Raw genomic sequence first — 21,778 nt, forward strand, 5'->3', positions numbered from 1 at the left:
ATTGATGTGGTAAGTTCAACTCAAAATCATTTAAACCGTAGATCAACTTCTCGAATTTCGACAACTTCTTGAGTATGAACAATTGTCACTCCAAACAAAATCATGCAACGACATGCATCATATATGCATATTAATTTAGATAGATTAACAGAAGCTTGTTTAGTCAAGTTCTGAAAAACGTGAAACAATGTATTTTTTAGGGGTGGTATTTCGTACAGTACTGTATCAAAAATCGTATATCGTATCAAAAATTACGGTATAAGAAAAAGTTATACCGATACCATACCCAAACTCTAGATATACCGATATTTTCGGTAAATATAAATAACATATCGATCAGACCGAAATTTTACGATATACCGAAATTTCGGTACGATATCGTTATATATCGTTTTATACCGAAAAAAACTTATATTTTTTAAATAAATATTATATATTTTTAAATTTTTTTTATTGTTTCGGTATTTCGATATACCGATATATACTGAAATTTTTAAATTTTATACCGTTATCGTACCAAAAAATTCAGTATTATTATCGTATCGTATCGAATTAATCTTCGGTATGCCGAAAATTCGATAAATTCGATATTTTTTCGGTACGATAACTTCGGTATACCGAAAGTTCGATATTTTTCCCCACCCCTAATATTTTTACAGGTGTTCAAATTAGCAAATCCAATAGGTTATTTTGTGGGATTTATGCTGAGAGGAAGAGCGCAAAAAGAAATTAGGGGATGCCCCATTAAATTTATTTACGATATGAATAATAATTTTTATAAAATGATAAATAATATTCGGAAAAAAATACCCGATTTTACCTGTGTGCTAGTGGCCTGTCTAGAATGACATGTAATGTAACGTGCATTAAAGCGAAGCCAGTGGAAGTGGCGTAAACAGCTATGGCTCACGTTTTCGGGCACCTAACATTAATACTATATCAAACAGTCCAATGTGTCCACTCCAAATTGGTCCACTCATATTATTGATCGCCATAATATTATTATTTATGGGACAGGACCTAAGATTTTAAATTTTAATCACCTACCCATTCATTCAATATGGTTACATTCTATATTTTCTTACAGCTTAACGCGTTACATTTTTTTAAAAAAGGACCAGAGAACCTAAAACTGCTGCATGTGAATTTGGTAAATCTCCGAGTTTACAAGATAGTATATAAAATACGTTAGTCGATTAAACAGTACTGGATAAGTCCTACTAAAAAATGTTGGCATGTGAAATCATACTCATCATTCATGACTATTAAATGTTTATGTATTCTATCAACTCATAAAATTTTGAAATCGTTGCATCTTATTTTGTAGCTTAGACAAATGAATGTCTCATTTCGAATATTAGTTAAATTATCCTTTATGAATTATATTCTATTTGGTTGGTTTTAAGAAGTGTAGAATAAGGTGTGACACACCGTGAAAACGGGAATTCGTCAATTTGCTCTGAGTAGTATTTTTATTAAACGTGGCCAAAAATAGCCTCTTAACTTTCTAATAACACAAACTTATATTAAATCATTTAAATTTATTCATATTTCTAAAACATTTCACATATACCTTTCCACTAAATTATTATTCTTTTTATTACTAATTTCTAATGATTTAATTTAAGAAAAATATTTTTTTTGTCCACTGCGTTTTTTAAGTTTGGTTTTGGGACGCTAACTTTTAATTTCCGGTTATTTTGCTCCAATTGCTGACGTGAATTTGGAAAAATGATGACATGTCACCGGAAAAAAAATGTCGGAGCTTTGAAAAATGCTGATTTGTCGAACGTAATTGTACGCCAACAATTGGACTAAAATTAGGGGTGGTTCAGTATGGTATACCATGGTATTCAACGAATACCGCATACCGTACCGAAATTTTTGATACTGATACCGTACCGAAGATTTTGGTATACCAAAATGTCAGTATATCGAAATTTCGATATGACATAAATCCATATCGTTCTTACCGAAAAATTTCGGTATACCGAAATTCGGTATGATATCGGTATATATTGGATTTGCGAAATTATCGGTATTTCGGTATACCTAAAAAAATATAAAAAAAGTCGGTATACACGGCATTTTGATATTTTTCCCCAACCCTAACTAAAATAGCCAGAAATTAAAAGTTATTGCATTAAAATAAAACTTTGAAAATTGAATGACCCATGCAAAACCAAAAATTGGCAAATTATAATGGAAAAAAAATCATAATAAACCAACTATATTGTTTAATGATAAAATAATATTTATAAAAATACCATTCGGGTTGTCAATTAGCTACTATACAATACTTAACTCATATATCAATCTTGGGAAAGAAAGAAGCGATGCAATAAAAAAGTAAAATGCATTTCCCAACAACGGAACAGTACTGTTGATGGAATCCAAATTAATGTTGTTTCTTTTCTACAAGCAAAGCACAAAAATCCAATAGCAAAGGGGTCAGCAGTACTACTGCTCGTATGTAGTTTTTTTGGTTGAAATGAAAACACATATGAATGAATAATTTGGCAGTGCATTCGTACGTGGGGAGTGCATGTGGAATATTGTGGTGACACCCTATTGCGCTTCGCGGATGGCACGTGAATTCAACACAATTCACCAAATATACTCACTCATGTAACCCATTGACCCACACACAGACTTGGCACGGTTCCCCAAGCTCTCAAATTACGGATCGGTCCATGTTACCAGTTCGAACATTGTCCGAACGACGGATCCAACGACTCAATTTTTTTTACATGTGAGTTGTCCATGTGAACATCTGACCTGCAAAAAAAAAAAAAAAAAAGCCTTCAAATCTAGTAATCATCGACAGAACCGCGAATTGCATCAACATCCCTTGTAATTTTATATTTTTTTTTTACAAAAACTCGATTTTTAAAGTGTTTTATAGAGTGTTTTATGTATTTTAGACTTTTCATTTTTCACATTGTTCTGATCAAGTAATTGGCTCGTGTTCCAAGGGATCTTCTCTTGATGAAATTCACAGGGGTGAAGGTGAAACCCTCCACTAGTTTGAGAGTATATCATCATGCTTTCAAATATATGCATGGTTTATGCATTGGTATCGAGCAAAATTTGACTGGAATAACGCCTAGTAAATCGATTTAATTTGGGGATTTGGGGTGGTAAGAACCGAAACTGAAACGAACTAGTTTTATTGTTTTACACACGCTATTTTGTTTTTAAAATTTTCCTCTTTTCAATTTTTTCAATTTTTTTATTTATTTTTCTTGGGTTGAGGGATTAATTGACACATCGTCAATATTTTTTAATTGGATCAATTTCAATGATTGAGTCAATTTTAATGTCTATTGTTAAACCTTGATTAAATTGATTTTTTTATGTATTGACGTTAAGCTTGGATATTTTTTATAAAACTAAAACTTTACTTTTAAAATTTTATTTTAATTCACTTTTTCGAATTAAAAAAAAAAATCCTTTTGAACTTTAAATTAAAATTTTACAATAAAATGTAAAATGACAAAAAAAATTAGGATTTTTATTAATTTCAAATTTGATTTCACTAATAGTGACAAATCTTGTGGTTCTCGAACAAAAAGTTCTTAATTTGTTTTTCCTTTCTATACATTAACATAATCAAACATAAAGTTTTAAGAAAATAACGCAAGTCAAAACATCGAAACTAATAGTTCTCGCCGAAAATTGGTAGTTTCGACACTGCCAAACATTACCGTCACTTCATATGCGACTCCCCCAAACCTTAAATTTTGAATCCGCCCCTGTGTATTTTCTACCGTAAGACATGTGAACATTGTCCACAATTATAATAAAAAATAATACATTTGATCGGTAAGACCATTCTAGAAATTTTTATGATTTTATATATATCACGATATCTCTAGGGAAGGCAGGTAGATGCGGTAAATTAAAATGATTCATGCACTATATAATTTTCACCGATCGAGTTAGCTTTTTGAATTTGTACCGACGGAGCATTAAGGATCAACACCATTATTGTGTACTCGAATTCTTATCAATTTCACAACTCCATGCATCATCACATGATTCCTGCCTCGTGTCCTGCGCTAATAATTTTGATTTGACCTATATGCTGCTAATTACGTACACAATTTCAGTTGTTATAATTTCAATAGTAATAATTTTATTTTTATTTAAATATATTGACAAAATATATTATAAAAAAGTAAATAACTAATGTTAGATCATGTTCTCATCTGGACGTCGGAAAACTTGGCTTACTCGTGTTGATAATTTCTCCAATGGTCCCAATGGTTGTGTCCATTTATTAAAGTTTTCTTGATGACGATGTTTGCAAATTGGGCAACCTGTCACGGCCATATGAAGATAAATAATTTGTTGGTGGTTTTTCAAATTCGAAATCGTAACGCAACCAAATTTAAAATCTTTTGATCCACAGAACTATTTGGCTTGTGATTTATACGGCAATACATTATATATTATATATCTTATTGATTCAGTCATGTTATCTGTCAATTTAAGATTTTGTAAAACTGAACACTTGTCATTTTATCAAACCAATACTAATTGTAATAATTCAATTCAATATTTTAAGTTACACATTAATTCAAGCTTTCACTTTTAATTGATCTATTGATTCTATTCAACAAGGATGACTATTGCACACAATAATCATATTCCACATTTTGCACTTTGATTAATTTAGTTTTCAAGAATATTGACATGATATAAAAAAAATGACGATATATTGAAGAATATTGTTGATTGTTCGATGTCATGTCTGTGCTGTAACCAAAATAGATCAAATTTGAGCGAAAATTCAAATCGTTAATGGAATGTTAACGTGGATCGCTCGATAACAAGACACACACATATATTATACATATATACATAAATACAAACGCACACACATATATATCATGGAGTATATACCATTTGAAAGAGACCCGCGGACAAATTAAAGAACTTTGGTATGTACATGACAGAGAGAATTTCACAATGTCTTGACTCTACCCGGCCGGCAATTACTCAAAGAAAACGATAACTTAACATGTTGAAAATTAGAACCAAAACGTACACTATAAAATGCATTAAGTTTATTTTTGAAAAAAATAATATCATGACTCGAGAATTAAGGGTCAATTTTCTTCGGCGCGTCTCGTTAGGTTGACTTATTGCTCTATTCATGAAAGTCGGGATATTCATATTTGTTTTTGCTAACAAAGTTCGTGACAATTTTCAATTATTTGATCAAGTACTTGACATTATAAGGAGAGTATACCATGAGAACTATATAAATAAATTGTAGAATTTATATTTTATATATATATGAAACTTATCCTGTCCAACATTACAAAAAAATAAAATAAAATAAAACTTGAAGTTTGAATTTTTCAGCATGGATTGATCGAGCACGTAAACTAAGTACCGATTAGTTTATAGTAGATTGGATTTATGCAATATACAAGTCGACTGCTTTTTTTTTTTACCCCCTTTAAAAAATCGTTTATTTATTTATTTATTTATTTATTCATGTTTAAAACAAAAGACATTTTAATAGTATGACAGAGTACCAACTCGGGCGAAATTTCCGCTGGACAATTCATGTATACAGAAAAAAATTAAATGTCATTCCACGGATATGATGGTATGTGCCAATGGTTTATTATAAACGGCATTTATTTTGTCGTAATATACCATATATTATTCTAAACTTATATATATACTGTATACATACATAGTTTACGTAGATAATTGATAAATAATATATATGAGTGTTTGTCGATTTCTTTTCTGGTATATGATGTCTGAAAAGAGGAAACAAACAAACGAATGAGTTCTCTAGATGAAATAAAACTCCTCCGAAAACTCAAGAAAATAGTTTCTGTAGGAAAACGTTTGGACTAATAAATATTATATGTGAGACTTTAGAGATGACTTCATAAGATTTTACTTTTATATTTTGCCAGATTTATGGAAATTTTTACCATATCAATCATATATATATATACATATATAATAAATATTATATGTGAGACTTTAGAGATGACTTTATAAGATTTTACTTTTATATTTTGCCAGATTTATGGAAATTTTTACCATATCAATCAAATATATATATATATATATATATATATATATATATATATATATATAAAAGTATCAATCAGCAGTTATGAGCAAGAGTCGGTCGATACTACCTATACATGCATTACCCCCATGATAGATCTAAGGGTCTTAATTTATCAATACACGCAGGGTCCAATAAAAAAATAATGGATCCCACATTTATTAATAAATGTCCACCGTTAGATCTACCTCAAGGCAGTGTCTGTATAGGTAGGATCTAACTTACCCATGAGCAAGTAGCTGTCAATTATCAAGATTTATTGGAACTAACTGTATTTCATAAGTGTGAGGCCCATGCTCTCAAGCCCAAGTACCACCCCGACCCAAATCCCTACTTGATATTTAAAACTGAATTCTTTCAGTATTCAGGAAGGCGAGCATTAAAAATATAATCTACCTCTCAAAAATCTCTCACTCTGTGAAAACTCTCTTTTTTTTCTCTCTACGAAGAACGTGAACGTCAAATGTCATCTGAAAAGAAAGCCCTCTTACAATCTACCTTAAATTCAACACTAGTGAAAGATGGTAAGTGTAACGTGTTCAATTGGTTTGGTTGGAGATAGTTTTCTACAATTATTTTGTTTGAGTTGATATTATTCATGACCTTGTCTAGTAGGGTTAAACTAGATATACATGATCCAATCTGGGGAGTTAAGCCAGACACTTATGATTCAATCTGGAGAGTTAAGCCAGATACTTATGATCCAGTCTGAGAAGTTAAGCCAGACATTATGATCCATTCTGGGGAGTTAAGCCAGAAACACATGATCCAATCTGGGGAGTTGAGCCAGATATTTATTTGATGTCTATCATCATTTATTTTAGACTTAGTGTTTGTTAGAACTATTTTTTTAACTGTAAATTTTGAGAACACTGCCGATGTTCATGCCATCCAACTCGGGGTGTGACATTTAAGTGGTATCAGAGCTTAGGCTCATGGTCTTGATGGGAAATCTAGAGTTTAGTAAACAAAGATTTATCTTGAATTACTGAATAAAAGTTTAGATCGAGACTAACACCTTGGATTGATTAAATTTTAATTAGTACTGATAATGATTATATGATTAACTTAAATTACGATGAGCGAAATGGGGAATCAATGATGATTCAACAATGCAGTAGTTCGGTACTTTAGTTAGGATGAGATACTTAATTCTGATCAGGTCTTAGATTTAGTCGGGATATGTTGGGCTAGACTTTCTACTCCACTATTCAAATTCAAATTTGGATTATGGATAACAAAATCAATGCCAATCTACCGGTGGTTTTAAATATGAGATTTAATATTTGGTAAGATTAGGATAGAATCAAATTTTCTCCAAATCTCATTCAATCCATCCTAAACAATCGAGAGTGACTTTAAATTTTAAAATATATATATTTTAATTAATTAACTATTTATTGTTGAAGATAAATAATTAAATTCAAAAAAAAATTATTTATTTATTTGATTAAATAAAATAAATAATTAAGAAATTATTATTTAAATGATTTAATTAGTTAATTCGTTATCGGAATTTATTTTTTTTTGTTTTTGTTTTTGTTTTTGTTTTTTTTAAAAAAACAATAAAATAAAATATATACTAAAGATGATGGTGCTAAGGCGAAAAACTATTCCTCACGACAAGGTCGGTCAAACCATACCTGCTCGAGAAGTCACGTGGGAGCTAACGAAGAAGATGTGGCAGCATTACCCATACCTCTTCATGGATGTCAAGGGGACAAGTTTCGAGGACGAAACTTCTTATAAGGAGGGTGGAATGTAATGCCCATGCTCTCAAGCCCAAGTACCACCCCGGCCCAAATCCCTACTTGATATTTAAAATTGAATTCTTTCAGTATTCAGGAAGGCGAGCAATAAAAATATAATCTACCTCTCAAAAATCTCTCACTCTGTGAAAACTCTCTTTTTTTTCTCTCTACGAAGAACGTGAACGTCAAATGTCATCTGAAAAGAAAGCTCTCTTACAATCTACCTTAAATTCAACACTAGTGGAAGATGGTATGTAGTAGCCCGGTTCTATTTTACAAGATTAAGTGATTTTAAACATGTTAGAAAATGACATATAATTTTAAAAGTGTCAAAACATGTTTAAGAAGTACTTATTTGGTAAAAATAAGTGGAAAATCAGATCTAAAACGTCCGAAAATGGTGGGGTAGGTCCCGGGGGTCTTGGGGGCCCAAAACCAGTTCGAAAACATGAGAAACAGTTCGGAGCTTCTGGGCAGATCGGAGCTTTCGATCCGAGATAGGAGCTTCCGATCCTGAGATCGGAGCTTCCGATCTTAACCAGAAACAGGTGTCAAGGAGATTTAAACACGTGGCCAGATGCAGGAAATCGGAGCTTCCGATCATCCGATCGGAGCTTCCGATCTCGGCCATCCAAACCATGGCAAACATGCACCGATCGGAGCTTCCGATCGTGGCCTATAAATAGGGGTCCGAATCCCTCATTTTTAAGTGCAATTTTCCATCTCCTCTCCCGGTAATCGCTCTATTTAAGGGCTTCGGGACTCTTTCTTTAAGAGTTGGAGTAGGAAATAGTATTTTTTTTTTATAGCGGACAGTGTCCGCAGTATCACCCAGGCGGCGGAGCTCTGGCGAGGCATCCAGGAGTCGTAGCTAGGCTATGCCCAAACTCTGGGGCATGCGACATCAGCGGGCTGACGACGGACGAAGGTATGGCTTTGGTTTCCTATAGTAAATAGGGAGTAGGCTATAGTTTAATTAAGGCTTTTAGAGCCTAGTAGGTGATGTTTGGCATGCTAGGTAATGCATGGTTATTTATGCTGTAGTGCTGCATGGTAGGCTTGGACCTAGAGGGGGAGCTTCTAGGATCTGCCTTAGTAAGGTAAGAAAGTATTATTCGAGATATCCAGATTGAGTATGCAAGTATTATGTGTTTGCATGAATTATGTGATTGCATGTTTTATATGCCTTTATATACAACATGTCACGACTGTATGTTGCATACATGAGCATATTGAGCCTTTACCTTAGAGGTATCCTGTAGTAAGGCGCTCACCCTATGAGTTTGTGGATGGTTGAATACGTAAGTCTTGTGTCAGGTCACCGTGATGGTTGGACACATGTACTAGTATCAGGTCACCATTATCCACTGGATATATGAGCCACCTCCTGATGCGACGGCGCAACGTGCTATATACCCTGGGCCCGGTCTTTGAGCTTGTTTCTTGACCTGAGTGTCTTGGTACCCAGTTCATTTTCATTCATGCACATTTAATAGTGTATACTCATACTCTCGTACTGAGCATGTTAGGCTCACTTCCGGTTATTTTCTGTTGGCTGGATGCCCTATTTCATGGGGCATATGCAGGTAGTTCTCCCGGAGATAGGGAGGTTAGGTGGTGACCAAGGCTGGATAGCGGGGTTGACCACTAGGTTTTGCTTACTGGTATTTGACTTACTTTAATTCCGCAGTTACTCTGACTTAAGATTATTTTATTAATTAATTGCATGCTTAAGTTCTGATTAGTAGATGATCACGGTGCGTGTCACTATATTTATGGTATCAGAGCATGCAATAAGATTCTTTGGGACATAGTATTGATTTTGGGTTATCCTTTGTAGGATTACAAGTTGGATTCAATAACGATAGCAGTATCAGGAATTGGAATAGCAGGATGTCTAGGCTTTTCCAAGATCGTCATTTCCAAGGATGGCAGCAGAAGTTCGTATTATGTGGATCCCAGCAGGATGGAGCTGGTAGAGAAGATCCAATTTTCAACGTCAGGTGCTTCTCCAGGTTGAAAGGAATATGTGACATGTAGTCATCCATTCTGAGTCGACCAAGGAAGCCACCCCGGAAGACTCTCCTCTAGTAGTTGGAGAGATTGACAGGAAAATCTTGTCTCATCTACCATATAAGGAACCCAACAATATTGGAAGGATCCGGTAGATTAGCAAGATTTTATTCTTTGAGATCTTGTGAGGTAGAAGTTCTGCTGACATGAGTAGCAGACGGGAAACTTTACGTTCAAGATCAGTAGACAGAATGAAATACTTCCGCATGAATTTAAATATTGTATTTGGTTGTAAACAGTATTTCAGTTGTAATCAGATTTATTAAAGATTTCAGTATTTGATGTACTTAGTTATTGTTGTATTGTACATCTTTCAATGTAATCTTTTGGTTAAGTTATATATTACATGGGATTGTAATAAAGATTGTATTAGAACCTGGATTTGTGGTTCAAGTGTTGTAATCTTTGAGATTAACTTGGTTATTTTGAATAAAAGACTGATCATTGTTTTAAATGAGTACTTGGGAATTTTGCATGTTTTCAATGAATATTTCTAGATGTTTTACCTAGAATATTCTATTAAGCCAAGTGTTTGCCAGGGATGATGTGACTCATCAAGACGCATGAATGTTTGTTCTAGACGTATTTTCTTAGAACAGTTGGCTGCTTTGATCCTTTTAGGTTGTTACCTAGTGATGATGGATTTTCATCAGGATGACAGATTAACTAATACAAAGAGTTGTGGATTGTGACCAGTACTAGACATGAGGGGGCGCCACCCTTAGTCGGTTATTCCTCTGGAAGCTATTGTTTGGAGGCCTTGGTGCTCCAGGGACTATATAAGGAAGGCTACTCAGTTTGGAAAATTGGCAACAGTCACAACATGGTATGACTTTGGATAGGACAGATACCAGGTGTGGTATCAAGGTTTTTATCGTTTATTTGAGATAAAGATGTTCCGTTGTCAGAACAGTCTTGGAATGGATTTTTCCTTGACAAGTAATTGTTCTGAGTAGATAAGTTTTTGATCTTGATTTGTGATATCGGGATTTAATCCAGGAGATTAGTTGAATTGATATTCAACATGATTTAATTATCAGATGCTTGCAGACTCGGGATTTGAGTTGTGCCTTTACAGAGAATTTTCCTTGACCAATGATTTTGGTCCAGAAAGGAATGATTGCATAATATCAGAGACTCAGGGATGAGTTATGCCAGGGTGCTCTTGACTGTCGGGTTCCGAGATGGTATAGTAAGTGTGACCTTATGCCGGTGTACTCTAGAAGGATTCTTTTGTTCCAGTTTGGCATTATAGGAAGACTTACCTCAGTCTCATTGTTTGTATAGTCATAGCAATGGGTATAACTATCAGGAGAATATTCAGTATTTATTTGATTCTTCTGGAGTTATACTTGGTACTGGATTAGTTCCAAGGGATTTGAGTTATCGTCTGACTTCATCAGAGATATAGACTTTCGTTTCCGTGGACAGAATAGTCTTGGAAATGATTCCTTGACAAGTGAATATTCTGAACGGGTAGTTCTCGCACGTGATACTGGGGGAGAACCAGGAGGTTTTACCAGTATTGTCTGATTCTATCAGAGGTATTTTAGTGATCAGGATCTTGATTACGAGATGAACAGGAAATTCTAAGTGATGAGTTTATTTAGGTAAATTTTCCTGTAAGAATTGGAATTGGATCGATGGATTGTCAAGCAAAGAAGAATTTTATCAGGGCACTGTGATGACTTATACTGGGAGACGTGAACTGTGATCAACGATAGACATGAGAGAGTATATTTCCATTGATATTCTGGAAGTCTTTTGTACTTCAGGAAGGATGGAAAATTTACTCAGTCCTGAGATCATTGCAACAGTTACGTTAAAAATATAGTTTGGTGTCAGTTTGATAACCTTGAAAAGATACTCGATTCTATTGACAGATGTCATGAGCCTGCTAAGTTACAGCATGGATTCATCAGTATGAGAATTCACTTGGTTAGTGAAAGCTGGGCACTTAGGTGTTCATGTATGTTTCGAAATGGTCAGTTAAATTGGTGCAAGTTTGGTGCCAATGAGTATTTGCAACTATTTGTCTGAGGTAGATATAGATGTTATAACCCCGTAACGGAGGAGCTAAATATTCTTTTGCATAAAGAACGATTGGAATTATTCAATTTTTGGTAGACTGATAAGATGAGTATAGTACTCAGATATTCAGTTCTCAGGAATGATTTGAAGTAATTCTCGGACTTCAGTGACAGAAATTGATCTAGCAAGCATTTGAATTTTAATGAATACTAACAGGATAACATCAAGTGTTTAGACATGGAAAAAGGACAGCAGCTGAGATCTAAGGTTATCAGATCCAACGAGATTGTTGTCACTGATTTTTCAGGTTGTCTAATGGATACATTGATAAGTCTGATTCGATGAGATCGATTCAGGGGTTTTTGCTAGGTTGTATTGGTTTTAGGACTTTGCCTAAGAGGGATGAAACAGTTTTGTTCATCCTGCACTAATCGATTTGTTAATCAACAGAATAATTGTATTGATGTTTTCCAAGAAGAGAACCTGAGAGGTTCAAGAAATCAAGAATTGTGGACAACGACGTTGTCACAGGTGTTATGAGAAGTGTTAGTCATAAAGTATGCGAATCTTTTCGGTGTAGAAAGATTTGCGTCTGAGGTTCTTTCTGGTGGAAAGGAATGAAGAAAAATGTGTATTAGTATGCTTCTATATGTTTGGTGTATCAGTAGGTCAAGGAAGAACACTAACAACTTGGAGGATTGCTTCACAGTTTATCCATTCCTGAGTGGAAATGGGAGTTGATCATGATGGACTTCGTGACCCATTTACCGGTGAGCTCGAGGAATTATGATGCTATCTGGGTTGTGGTGGACCGATTCACCAAGTCAGCACATTTCATTCCTTATAACCGAGACTTCAGTTTTGATAGGATGACACGATTGTATATCCAGGATATTGTTCGATTGCACGGAGTGCCTGTGAGCATAGTCAGCGATCGAGATCCCAGGTTTACTTCCAGGTTCTGGGGGAGTCTTCAGCGCGCTATGGGTACTACTCTTAGTTTGAGTACATCATATCACCCAGAGACTGACGGGCAGTCAGAGCGCACGATTCGTACTCTTAAAGACATGTTGCGAGCATGTTCTATGGATTTTGGTCCAGCATGGCAAGATCAGTTGCCATTGATTGAGTTCACGTACAACAACAGTTACCATCGCAGTATTGGGATGGCTCCGTTTGAGGTGTTGTACGGGCGACGATGTCGTACTCCACTGTTCTAGGAGAAAGTGGGGGAGCGACAGGTTGAGGGACCAGAGTTAGTCCAGCAGGCTGTTGATATTGTTGGACAGATCAAGAAGAGAATTAAGGTTGCGCAGGATCGACAAGCTAGTTATGCGAATGTCAAGCGCAGACCTTTACAGTTTGAGGTGGGTGAGAAAGTATTCCTGTAAGTCTCACCATTTCGCAGGATTTTGAGATTCGGTCACAAAGGTAAGCTATCTCCTAGGTTCATTGGTCCATTTGAAATTCTGGAAAGTGTTGGAGATCTGGCTTACAGGTTGGCGTTACCACCGCATTTGCCAAAAATCCATGACGTGTTCCATGTTTCACTGTTACAACGGTATGTGGCGGATGAGTCTCATATCTTACAGCCGTATGAGGTACAATTGGACTCGGATTTGACATATGTGGAAAGACCTTTGCGTATCATAGGTCATAAGGATAAGGTGTTACGCAACAAGACCATTTCTCTTGTTCTAGTTCAGTGGCAGCGTCGAGGCACTAAGCAGGCCACTTGGGAACTTGAGAGTCGTATGCGTACAGATTATCCAGAGTTATTTTGAATTGTTGTATTTTAAGATTGTAACTTGTAAAATGAATCAATTTGAATAAAATATGTTTATTCAGTGTTTTACTGCATTCAGTACTTAAGATTGTTCGAGGACGAAATATCTTAAGTAGGGGGAGAATGTAGTAGCCCGGTTCCATTTTACAAGATTAAGTGATTTTAAACATGTTAGAAAATGACATATAATTTTAAAAGTGTCAAATCATATTTAAGGAGTTCTTATTTGGTAAAAATAAGTGAAAAATCAGATCTGAAATGTCCGAAAATGGTGGGGTAGGTCCCGGGGGTCTTGGGGGCCCAAAACCAGTTCGGAAACATAAGAAACAGTTCGGAGCTTTCGGGCAGATCGGAGCTTCCGATCTCAACCAGAAACAGGTGTCAGGAGATTTAAACATGTGGCCAGATGCAGGAGATCGGAGCTTCCGATCCTGCGATCGGAGCTTCCGATCTCGGCCGTCCAAAACGTGGCAAACATGCACCGATCAGAGCTTTCGATCGTGGCCTATAAATAGGGGTCCGAATCCCTCATTTTTAAGTGCAATTTTCCCTCTCCTCTCCTGGTAATCGCTCTATTTAAGGGCTTCAGGACTCTTTCTTTAAGAGTTGGAGTAGGAAATAGTATTTTTTTTATAGCGGACAGTGTCCGCAGTAGCAGCCAGGCAACGAAGCTCTGGCGAGGCATCCAGGAGTCGTAGCTAGGCTATGCCCAAACTCTGGGGCATGCGACATCAGCGGGCTGACGACGGACGAAGGTATGGCTTTGGTTCCCTATAGTAAATAGGGAGTAGGCTATAGTTTAATTAAGGCTTTTAGAGCCTAGTAGGTAATGTTTGGCATGCTAGGTAATGCATGGTTATTTATGCTGTAGTGCTGCATGGTAGGATTGGACCTAGAGGGGGAGCTTCTAGGATCTGCCTTAGTAAGGTACGGAAGTATTATTCGAGATATCCAGATTGAGTATGCATATATTATGTGTTTGCATGAATTATGTGATTGCATGTTTTATATGTCTTTATATACATCATGTCACGACTGTATGTTGCATACATGAGCATATTGAGCCTTTACCTTAGAGGTATCCTGTAGTTGGACGCTCACCCTACGAGTTTGTGGATGGTTGAATACGTAAGTCTTGTGTCAGGTCACCGTGATGGTTGGACACATGTACTAGTATCAGGTCACCATTATCCACTGGGTATATGAGCCACCTCCTGATGCGACGGCGCATCGTGTTATATACCCTGGGCCCGGTCTTTGAGCTTGTTTCTTGACCTGAGTGTCTTGGTACCCAGTTCATTTTCATTCATGCGCATTTAATAGTGTATACTCATACTCTCGTACTGAGCATGTTAGGCTCACTTTTGGTTATTTTCTGTTGGCTGGATGCCCTATTCCATGGGGCAGATGCAGGTAGTTCTCCCGGAGACAGGGAGGTTAAGTGGTGACCAAGGCTGGATAGCGGGGTTGACCCACTAGGTTTTGCTTACTGGTATTTGACTTACTTTAATTCCGCAGTTACTCTGACTTAAGATTATTTTATTAATTAATTGCATGCTTAAGTTCTGATTAGTAGGTGATCACGGTGCGGGTCACTACATGGAAAGTGTAACGTGTTCAATTGGTTTGGTTGGAGATAGTTTTCTACAATTATTTTGTTTGAGTTGATATTATTCATGACCTTGTCTAGTAGGGTTAAACTAGATATACATGATCCAATCTGGGGAGTTAAGCCAGATACTTATGATCTAATCTGGGGAGTTAAGTCAGATACTTATGATCCAGTCTGGGGAGTTAAGCCAGACATTATGATCCATTCTGGGGAGTTAAGCCAGAAACACATGATTCAATCTAGGGAGTTGAGCCAAATATTTATTTGATGTCTATCATCGTTTATTTTAGGCTTAGTGTTTGTTAGAACTATTTTTTTTAACTGTAAATTTTGAGAACACTGCCGATGTTCATGCCGTCCAACTCGGGACGTGACAATAAGGTTTCTATATATTGATCGTTGAAGCCAAGGGGACGATGATCCTTGCTTCTTGTTAACTCAAATTAACAAACAAGTTATTTGCCCCTCCGTGACTTGTCTTCAGCTCGGAAAGTCGAGGATAGGGTGTCCGACGTACGAGGAAGACATCATGCCTCTCCTCTGAGTGTTTGGCCAACCTAATAAAATAAAATTATTTTTTCATGTATGTTAGTGTGTTAGTTGTGTCTCAAATAGTTGAATAGAGTTATTGGAAGTTCAATATACTGTCTTGGACAACCATATTCTTTGAGATAGCTTTTGAGTTTAAATTAGATTTAAATCCATTTTTTAACAATATATATCTCATATCGACCAACCATGAGTCCGTTATGTGTTCATCAAATAAGAACAATGTTGAACTAGTGTAAACATCTTACATATCAATCAGACATCTCATTGAGATGGAGTCGATGAATTCTAATTAAGCATTCATCAATATAATATGCTATCTTGAAATTAGAGACCTTCTTATATATATATAATTTATGATGCACCGGCATTGATATTATTTATATTATGTTGAGGATCTCAATTCTCAATGAAAACTTTGAAGTAACGAAATTCAATGAACCTCAATTTCTCATGAGAATGCATGTATCTTTCCATTTTTATTGAAGAATATATATTCAAACGCTTCGTGCTACGTGCTCTCACCATTGATGCATGAGCAGCAAGGACGGTCTTTTTTTTTTTCTTACTTAATTTTAATTTATAAGTGAAATATATAAAGAAACATTTAGTTCGAGAGAAGCGTATTTTTTTTAATAATAAATTACAAATTTGAATTTATCCTCTTACATGCATCCCTCAATCCATTCATAAAATATAATTAAAGGCACAATGAATCATTAAATTAGTCGTGACAATCTGGGCCGTAGCCTTTTCGACCTCGTGTATCGAACTTTGTAATTCTTATTCGAGCCCATATTTGACTGTTTTACGATTTTAAGGTTTGGGCTTAGACTCACAAACAACTTCTTCTTCTTCTTCTTCTTCTTTATTTTATTTTTTTATTTGTTTTTATTTTTAAAAAAGGATCCATGCCTTTTTGTTTGTTCTTAATAGCTATGAATTCATACTTGAAAAAATAAAATTTATTTAATTTAATGAATGAAAGGTGGGGATTCATTAATGTACTCATCATATAAGAGCACCCACATTGGTGCATTAATAAGTGATTATTAACACCTATTAATATTATCGCACCAATGTGGGTGCATGGATTATTAATCTGGGCTGCCAAGTTAGCCTAGAAATTCATCTGCATTAACGTATTAATGCATGAAAGAGACAGGAAAGCTATGTCCCATTCACACTCTCCCATATTTTGCAATTTAAAAAAATTTAAAAAAAAAATAAAAATAAAAATAGTATGTATCCATTTGTAAAGTAAACAACAACCCTTTCATTAATTTTTTTTAAAAATAAATATTTAACACGAAATGTTATTTTAAATAATTACAATTTATTTAAATAGTAATATCTATAGCCCCAACGGTTATTTCATATTTTTAAAATATATAATTTTTTTAATCAAAACAAAAAATATACAATTTTAAAATTAAACAAAATTAGAAATTTATTTATTTAATAATGAATGGACGGTGAGACCCATAAATAACGAGTGTTGATATTAAATGAATGTGATTGTATATTAATAATGAGAAGGTGTTAGTGTAATGAGTATGTGGCTTGTAGACCCCACATTTTTTGAAGAGGTGAAAGATGGAATAATGCGGATTAATCGCTACCAATGCGGGTTCCCTAACCACCTCTTTTATTTTTGGTTGCAAGTTTCTAATCTATACATATATATATATATATATATATATATATATATATATAGAAAATCAAACAAGTCTGCTAAAATTATAAATTTATGTTTTTTGCCTAAATTTCAATACTATAAATATAAAGTAATATTAATGGTGATAGAATATAAAAAATAATCAAATGAGTTAAGAATGAATGGCACATATTCCAAAAAAAAATTTGAATGTAAGTAATAATTGTTTTTTAAAAAATATGAATGCATAAATTCAAATTCCATAATTTAATATTATAAAAGAATTCATGTATTCTTGTGCAGAAAAGTATTGCAACAGTAAATTTATTCCAAAATGACAATTTAATAAAAGAAAAAATTATCAAATGTTTACATATATAACATTAAATATTTGAAAACAAATAACAAATAAATTTAAAATTTAAAATGTGAGGTTTTATAATTTTTTTAAAAAAATTGAAATTTGAATATGACAACTTTTGAAAATATAAAGTACATTTTAAGTGGTTGATTATATCATTGTTATTTAATTTTGATTATGGATTTGAATTTTATGTTATTTTTATATGTTTAAAACAAATAACAAATAAATATATAACTGAAAGTCTGAAATTGTGATTTATTTTAATTTCTCGCCTAAAATTTCTTTCAAAAAATAATAGAGACATATGACATTAAATTTTTTAGACCAAAAAAATATTTTTTAAAAAACTCAATGACTACATAATATTATGATGTTTTTAGAATTGAAAGAAATAATGAAAATTAAAATACACTACTTTTTAATTTTAAAAACATTTTTATAGGATAACTAACTGTCTAAACACATATTTATTTCTAAAACAACTTTAAAAATATTTTATTTTTCATTAAGAAACACTTATAATTTTTTAAAAATAAGTAATTGTCCAAACATAATCTCAATAGTGATTACAAAAAAATGTTTTCTTTGTAGATATGATTAAATCTATAGCTAATGAAAAAGTGAAGAAATATCAAAAGCAAATAGTGTTTGAAAACAAAAATAAAAAGTTGAAAATCAGAAGTGGGTAGTGTTTTATAACATGTGAAAAAACAAAAGTGGAAAGCTGAAAACCAACAGTATGTAGTGTTTTATAAATAAGTGATAATATATATTGTAGTAGCAAATTTTTATTAGAATAATTTTTTAGTAATCAAAATCGTCATATCTGCCTTTAAGACATACACAAAAGAGATTTTTAAACAAAAATCTTATAATCACATTTGTTTTAATAATTTCAAAAACTCCATTAATTATCTAATAAACTTAATAAAAATGTATAGATCATTAAAAAAAAAAAATTCATACATGACCGAATTAAGATTGGATGATGCATCAAAATTTAAACAATAACGGGTCATATATATTTGTTTTGTATCCCAATTGTTGACCCACCATTTATAGAGTGACAGGTAACATGAATTAAAGGCTATCAATCAAAATTAATTTTTGTACAAATAAATAATTTTTTCTTCAAACAAAAACGCCTCTCGATACGGCGCGTTTACCCTCAAAGTGCTCAACACATGGACGCACAGCCTCAAAGATAATCCAAAAAAAGTAGATGGGCCGACTGTATGGGCCTCAAACGAGTGGGTCCCAACCCGGATCCGACTTCCAAGGTACCGTGAACCTTCCTCCCCTTATCTTTTATGACTCTCCGGGTCGGTGCAGACATATCCAAATAGTTACCCAATAACATGCACCCACGTGCCACCCCTTCCTTCCCCACTAAGCTCAGGCCGCTTATACAATATAAACACAGAAGTAAAACCCCTCCACTTCCCTTAAAAAACCAAAAGCAAAGTATATTCATCTGTTTCCACCAGCTGTATGTACTACTCTTTAAAATTAGACTACATATATATTAATATTAATATTAATATATACACGCACACATACATATCCAACAGTAACTTGTTGCTTTATATATACATATAGAAACCAAGTTTTTTGTCTGAGAAATAAAGAAGAAGAAATGGGTGCTTTGGATCATCTTTCGGACATGTTTGATTGCACAGGCGGCCATTCCAAGCGCCTCAAGAAACGCAAACAGCTTCAGGTAAATTGGCTCTCTCTCTCTCTCTCTCTCTTTTTGTGTATTTTTTGAGCTGTATATATATTTGCCATATAATATATATGAATGGCCAACTTGGCCTCTGATCAGTTCCGAAAACATTAGTTCAGCTATATAGCGTCTTACGCGTATAGATTTCGTGGGTTTTAAGCTGCAAACATGGCCGAAAAATTGGCTCCTTCGTTATGATTTGGTTTGCAGATCGCTGGAGAGTTTTCTGATTTTCTCATTTCTTTCTTCAGATCCGTTGCGCATTAATTTCTGACGCTGGTTTTAATCTGAATTCTAATTGGTTCCTTAATTTAATGCTTTGTGGGGAACCTGGTCACAACTCACACCCTGTCAGGGTATTATTATTATTATTTAGAGGATAATCGTTGCTATTTTGGTAATTATAAATTGTGTAGTCTGTGAGTCAAATATCATATTACTTGCTAAATCTTGGGACATTCTGCGTTTTATTACAATTACTACTTTTTATGTCATCCTTCGTATTAGGCTATTGAATATTGAAATAGTAATAATATTAGGGGGAACTTGCAAAATTTTATTTGTCAGTCAACGTCGATACGGATATTTATATATTTGTTTACTACTATAACCTCCACACACACAGACTTAAATAACAATTCAAGATGACACGTGTCAGAAAATGTAGCGGGTTATGTGTCGATATAAATTCTGTCTTGATGATTGAGTGAGGTCTCTGGTAGTTATCAGTCTTTATCTCTTCATTTTCCCACTACTATTAATAAATTGTGACATGCATCGTTCTTTGACAAATGAGGTTACATCATTAATGGATCATTGACAATATTTATCATACATTGATTACATGTACAATAGGTTTATAAGAATGATCGTTCATTTCATCCTATATTTACAGACATTATCTCATCATAGATCTATGAGTTTTTATTTATCAATACATGCGGGGTTCATTAAAAAATAATTAACTCCATATTTATTGGTAAATGTACACCGTTAGATCTACGTCAAGGCAGTATCTGTATAGGTAGGATGTAACGGAATGATCGATGTAAAATTATTCGTTCACATATTTTTTTGCAGCTTCTTAATTAATTAATTTGAACATGATGTTAAATGTTATTTTCTCTTGTTTTTCACTAGACCGTGGAAATAAAGATAAAGATTGATTGCGAAGGATGCGAAAGGAGGGTTCGAAAATCCGTGGAGGGGATGAAAGGGGTGACATCCATAGAGGTTTTGCCCAAGCAGCACAAGCTCACCGTCATCGGCTACGTCGATCCCCAGAAAGTCCTGGCTCGTGTAGCTCATCGCACGGGCAAGAAAGCCGAGCTCTGGCCGTACGTCCCGTACGATGTCGTCGCACACCCTTACGCGCCCGGTGTCTACGACAAGAAGGCCCCGGCAGGGTACGTTCGCAACGTTGATGACCCTCAAGTGTCGAATCTGGCGCGTGCGAGCTCGACGGAGGTGCGGTACACCACGGCGTTTAGCGACGATAATCCGACTGCATGTGTTGTCATGTGAGATTTGGGGGGGGATCGTAATGTATGATATGATGAAGTTTAATTTGGAATCTTTTGTTAAGAATTATACGTAGGGTTGTTGCTTTTGCATGTGCCCCAAGCTAGTTTTGTGGGTGATGTTTCCGTAAGTCAAGCTTGTTTTGATTATCTTGTTAAAAAAAGGGACGTTGGGATGTGTCCATTTTGGTTTTTGGTTCTTATGTGTATGGTAAATTATTAATTAGTCATCATTTCTTTACAAGACTAATATGAGTGGAAGGTGGAAGAAGTTTTTGTTGGGAAATTAAGTGGTTTTTGGTGCTTGTGTGTATGGTAAATTATTAATTAGTCATCATTTCTTTTCTCTTGTAGGCAAAGTTTCTTTTGAAATACTTGTACAACTATAAAATAGAAAATAGCATTTTATAATATACTAATTTTAAGGTGGAAAATAAAAATTTATACGTGGAAAAAATCATATGGAAATGGAAGCAATTCTAACTAAGCCGGCAGACTTGCGATTCTTCCCTACCAATTTATTCTAAAAGTAAATCTAATTCAGGACAAATACCATTAATTTTTTTTTTTGCCTTTTTTATTTATAAATTTTATTCGGCTTGG

At 34.4% G+C, this 21,778-nt stretch overlaps 1 protein-coding gene across 1 annotated transcript; it reads left to right on the plus strand.

The window, feature by feature from the left end:
- Positions 1–19,368: 19,368 nt before the first annotated feature.
- LOC140871676 (heavy metal-associated isoprenylated plant protein 26) lies at positions 19,369–21,500 on the plus strand. Its single transcript, XM_073274303.1, has 2 exons — positions 19,369–19,649; positions 20,796–21,500. The coding sequence occupies exons 1-2, from the start codon at positions 19,566–19,568 to the stop codon at positions 21,177–21,179; spliced, it is 468 nt and encodes a 155-aa protein (XP_073130404.1). The 5' UTR covers positions 19,369–19,565; the 3' UTR covers positions 21,180–21,500.
- Positions 21,501–21,778: the final 278 nt, after the last annotated feature.

This window comes from Henckelia pumila, unplaced genomic scaffold (assembly GCF_033568475.1).
Source record: "Henckelia pumila isolate YLH828 unplaced genomic scaffold, ASM3356847v2 CTG_461:::fragment_3, whole genome shotgun sequence".
Taxonomy (NCBI): Eukaryota; Viridiplantae; Streptophyta; class Magnoliopsida; order Lamiales; family Gesneriaceae; genus Henckelia; species Henckelia pumila.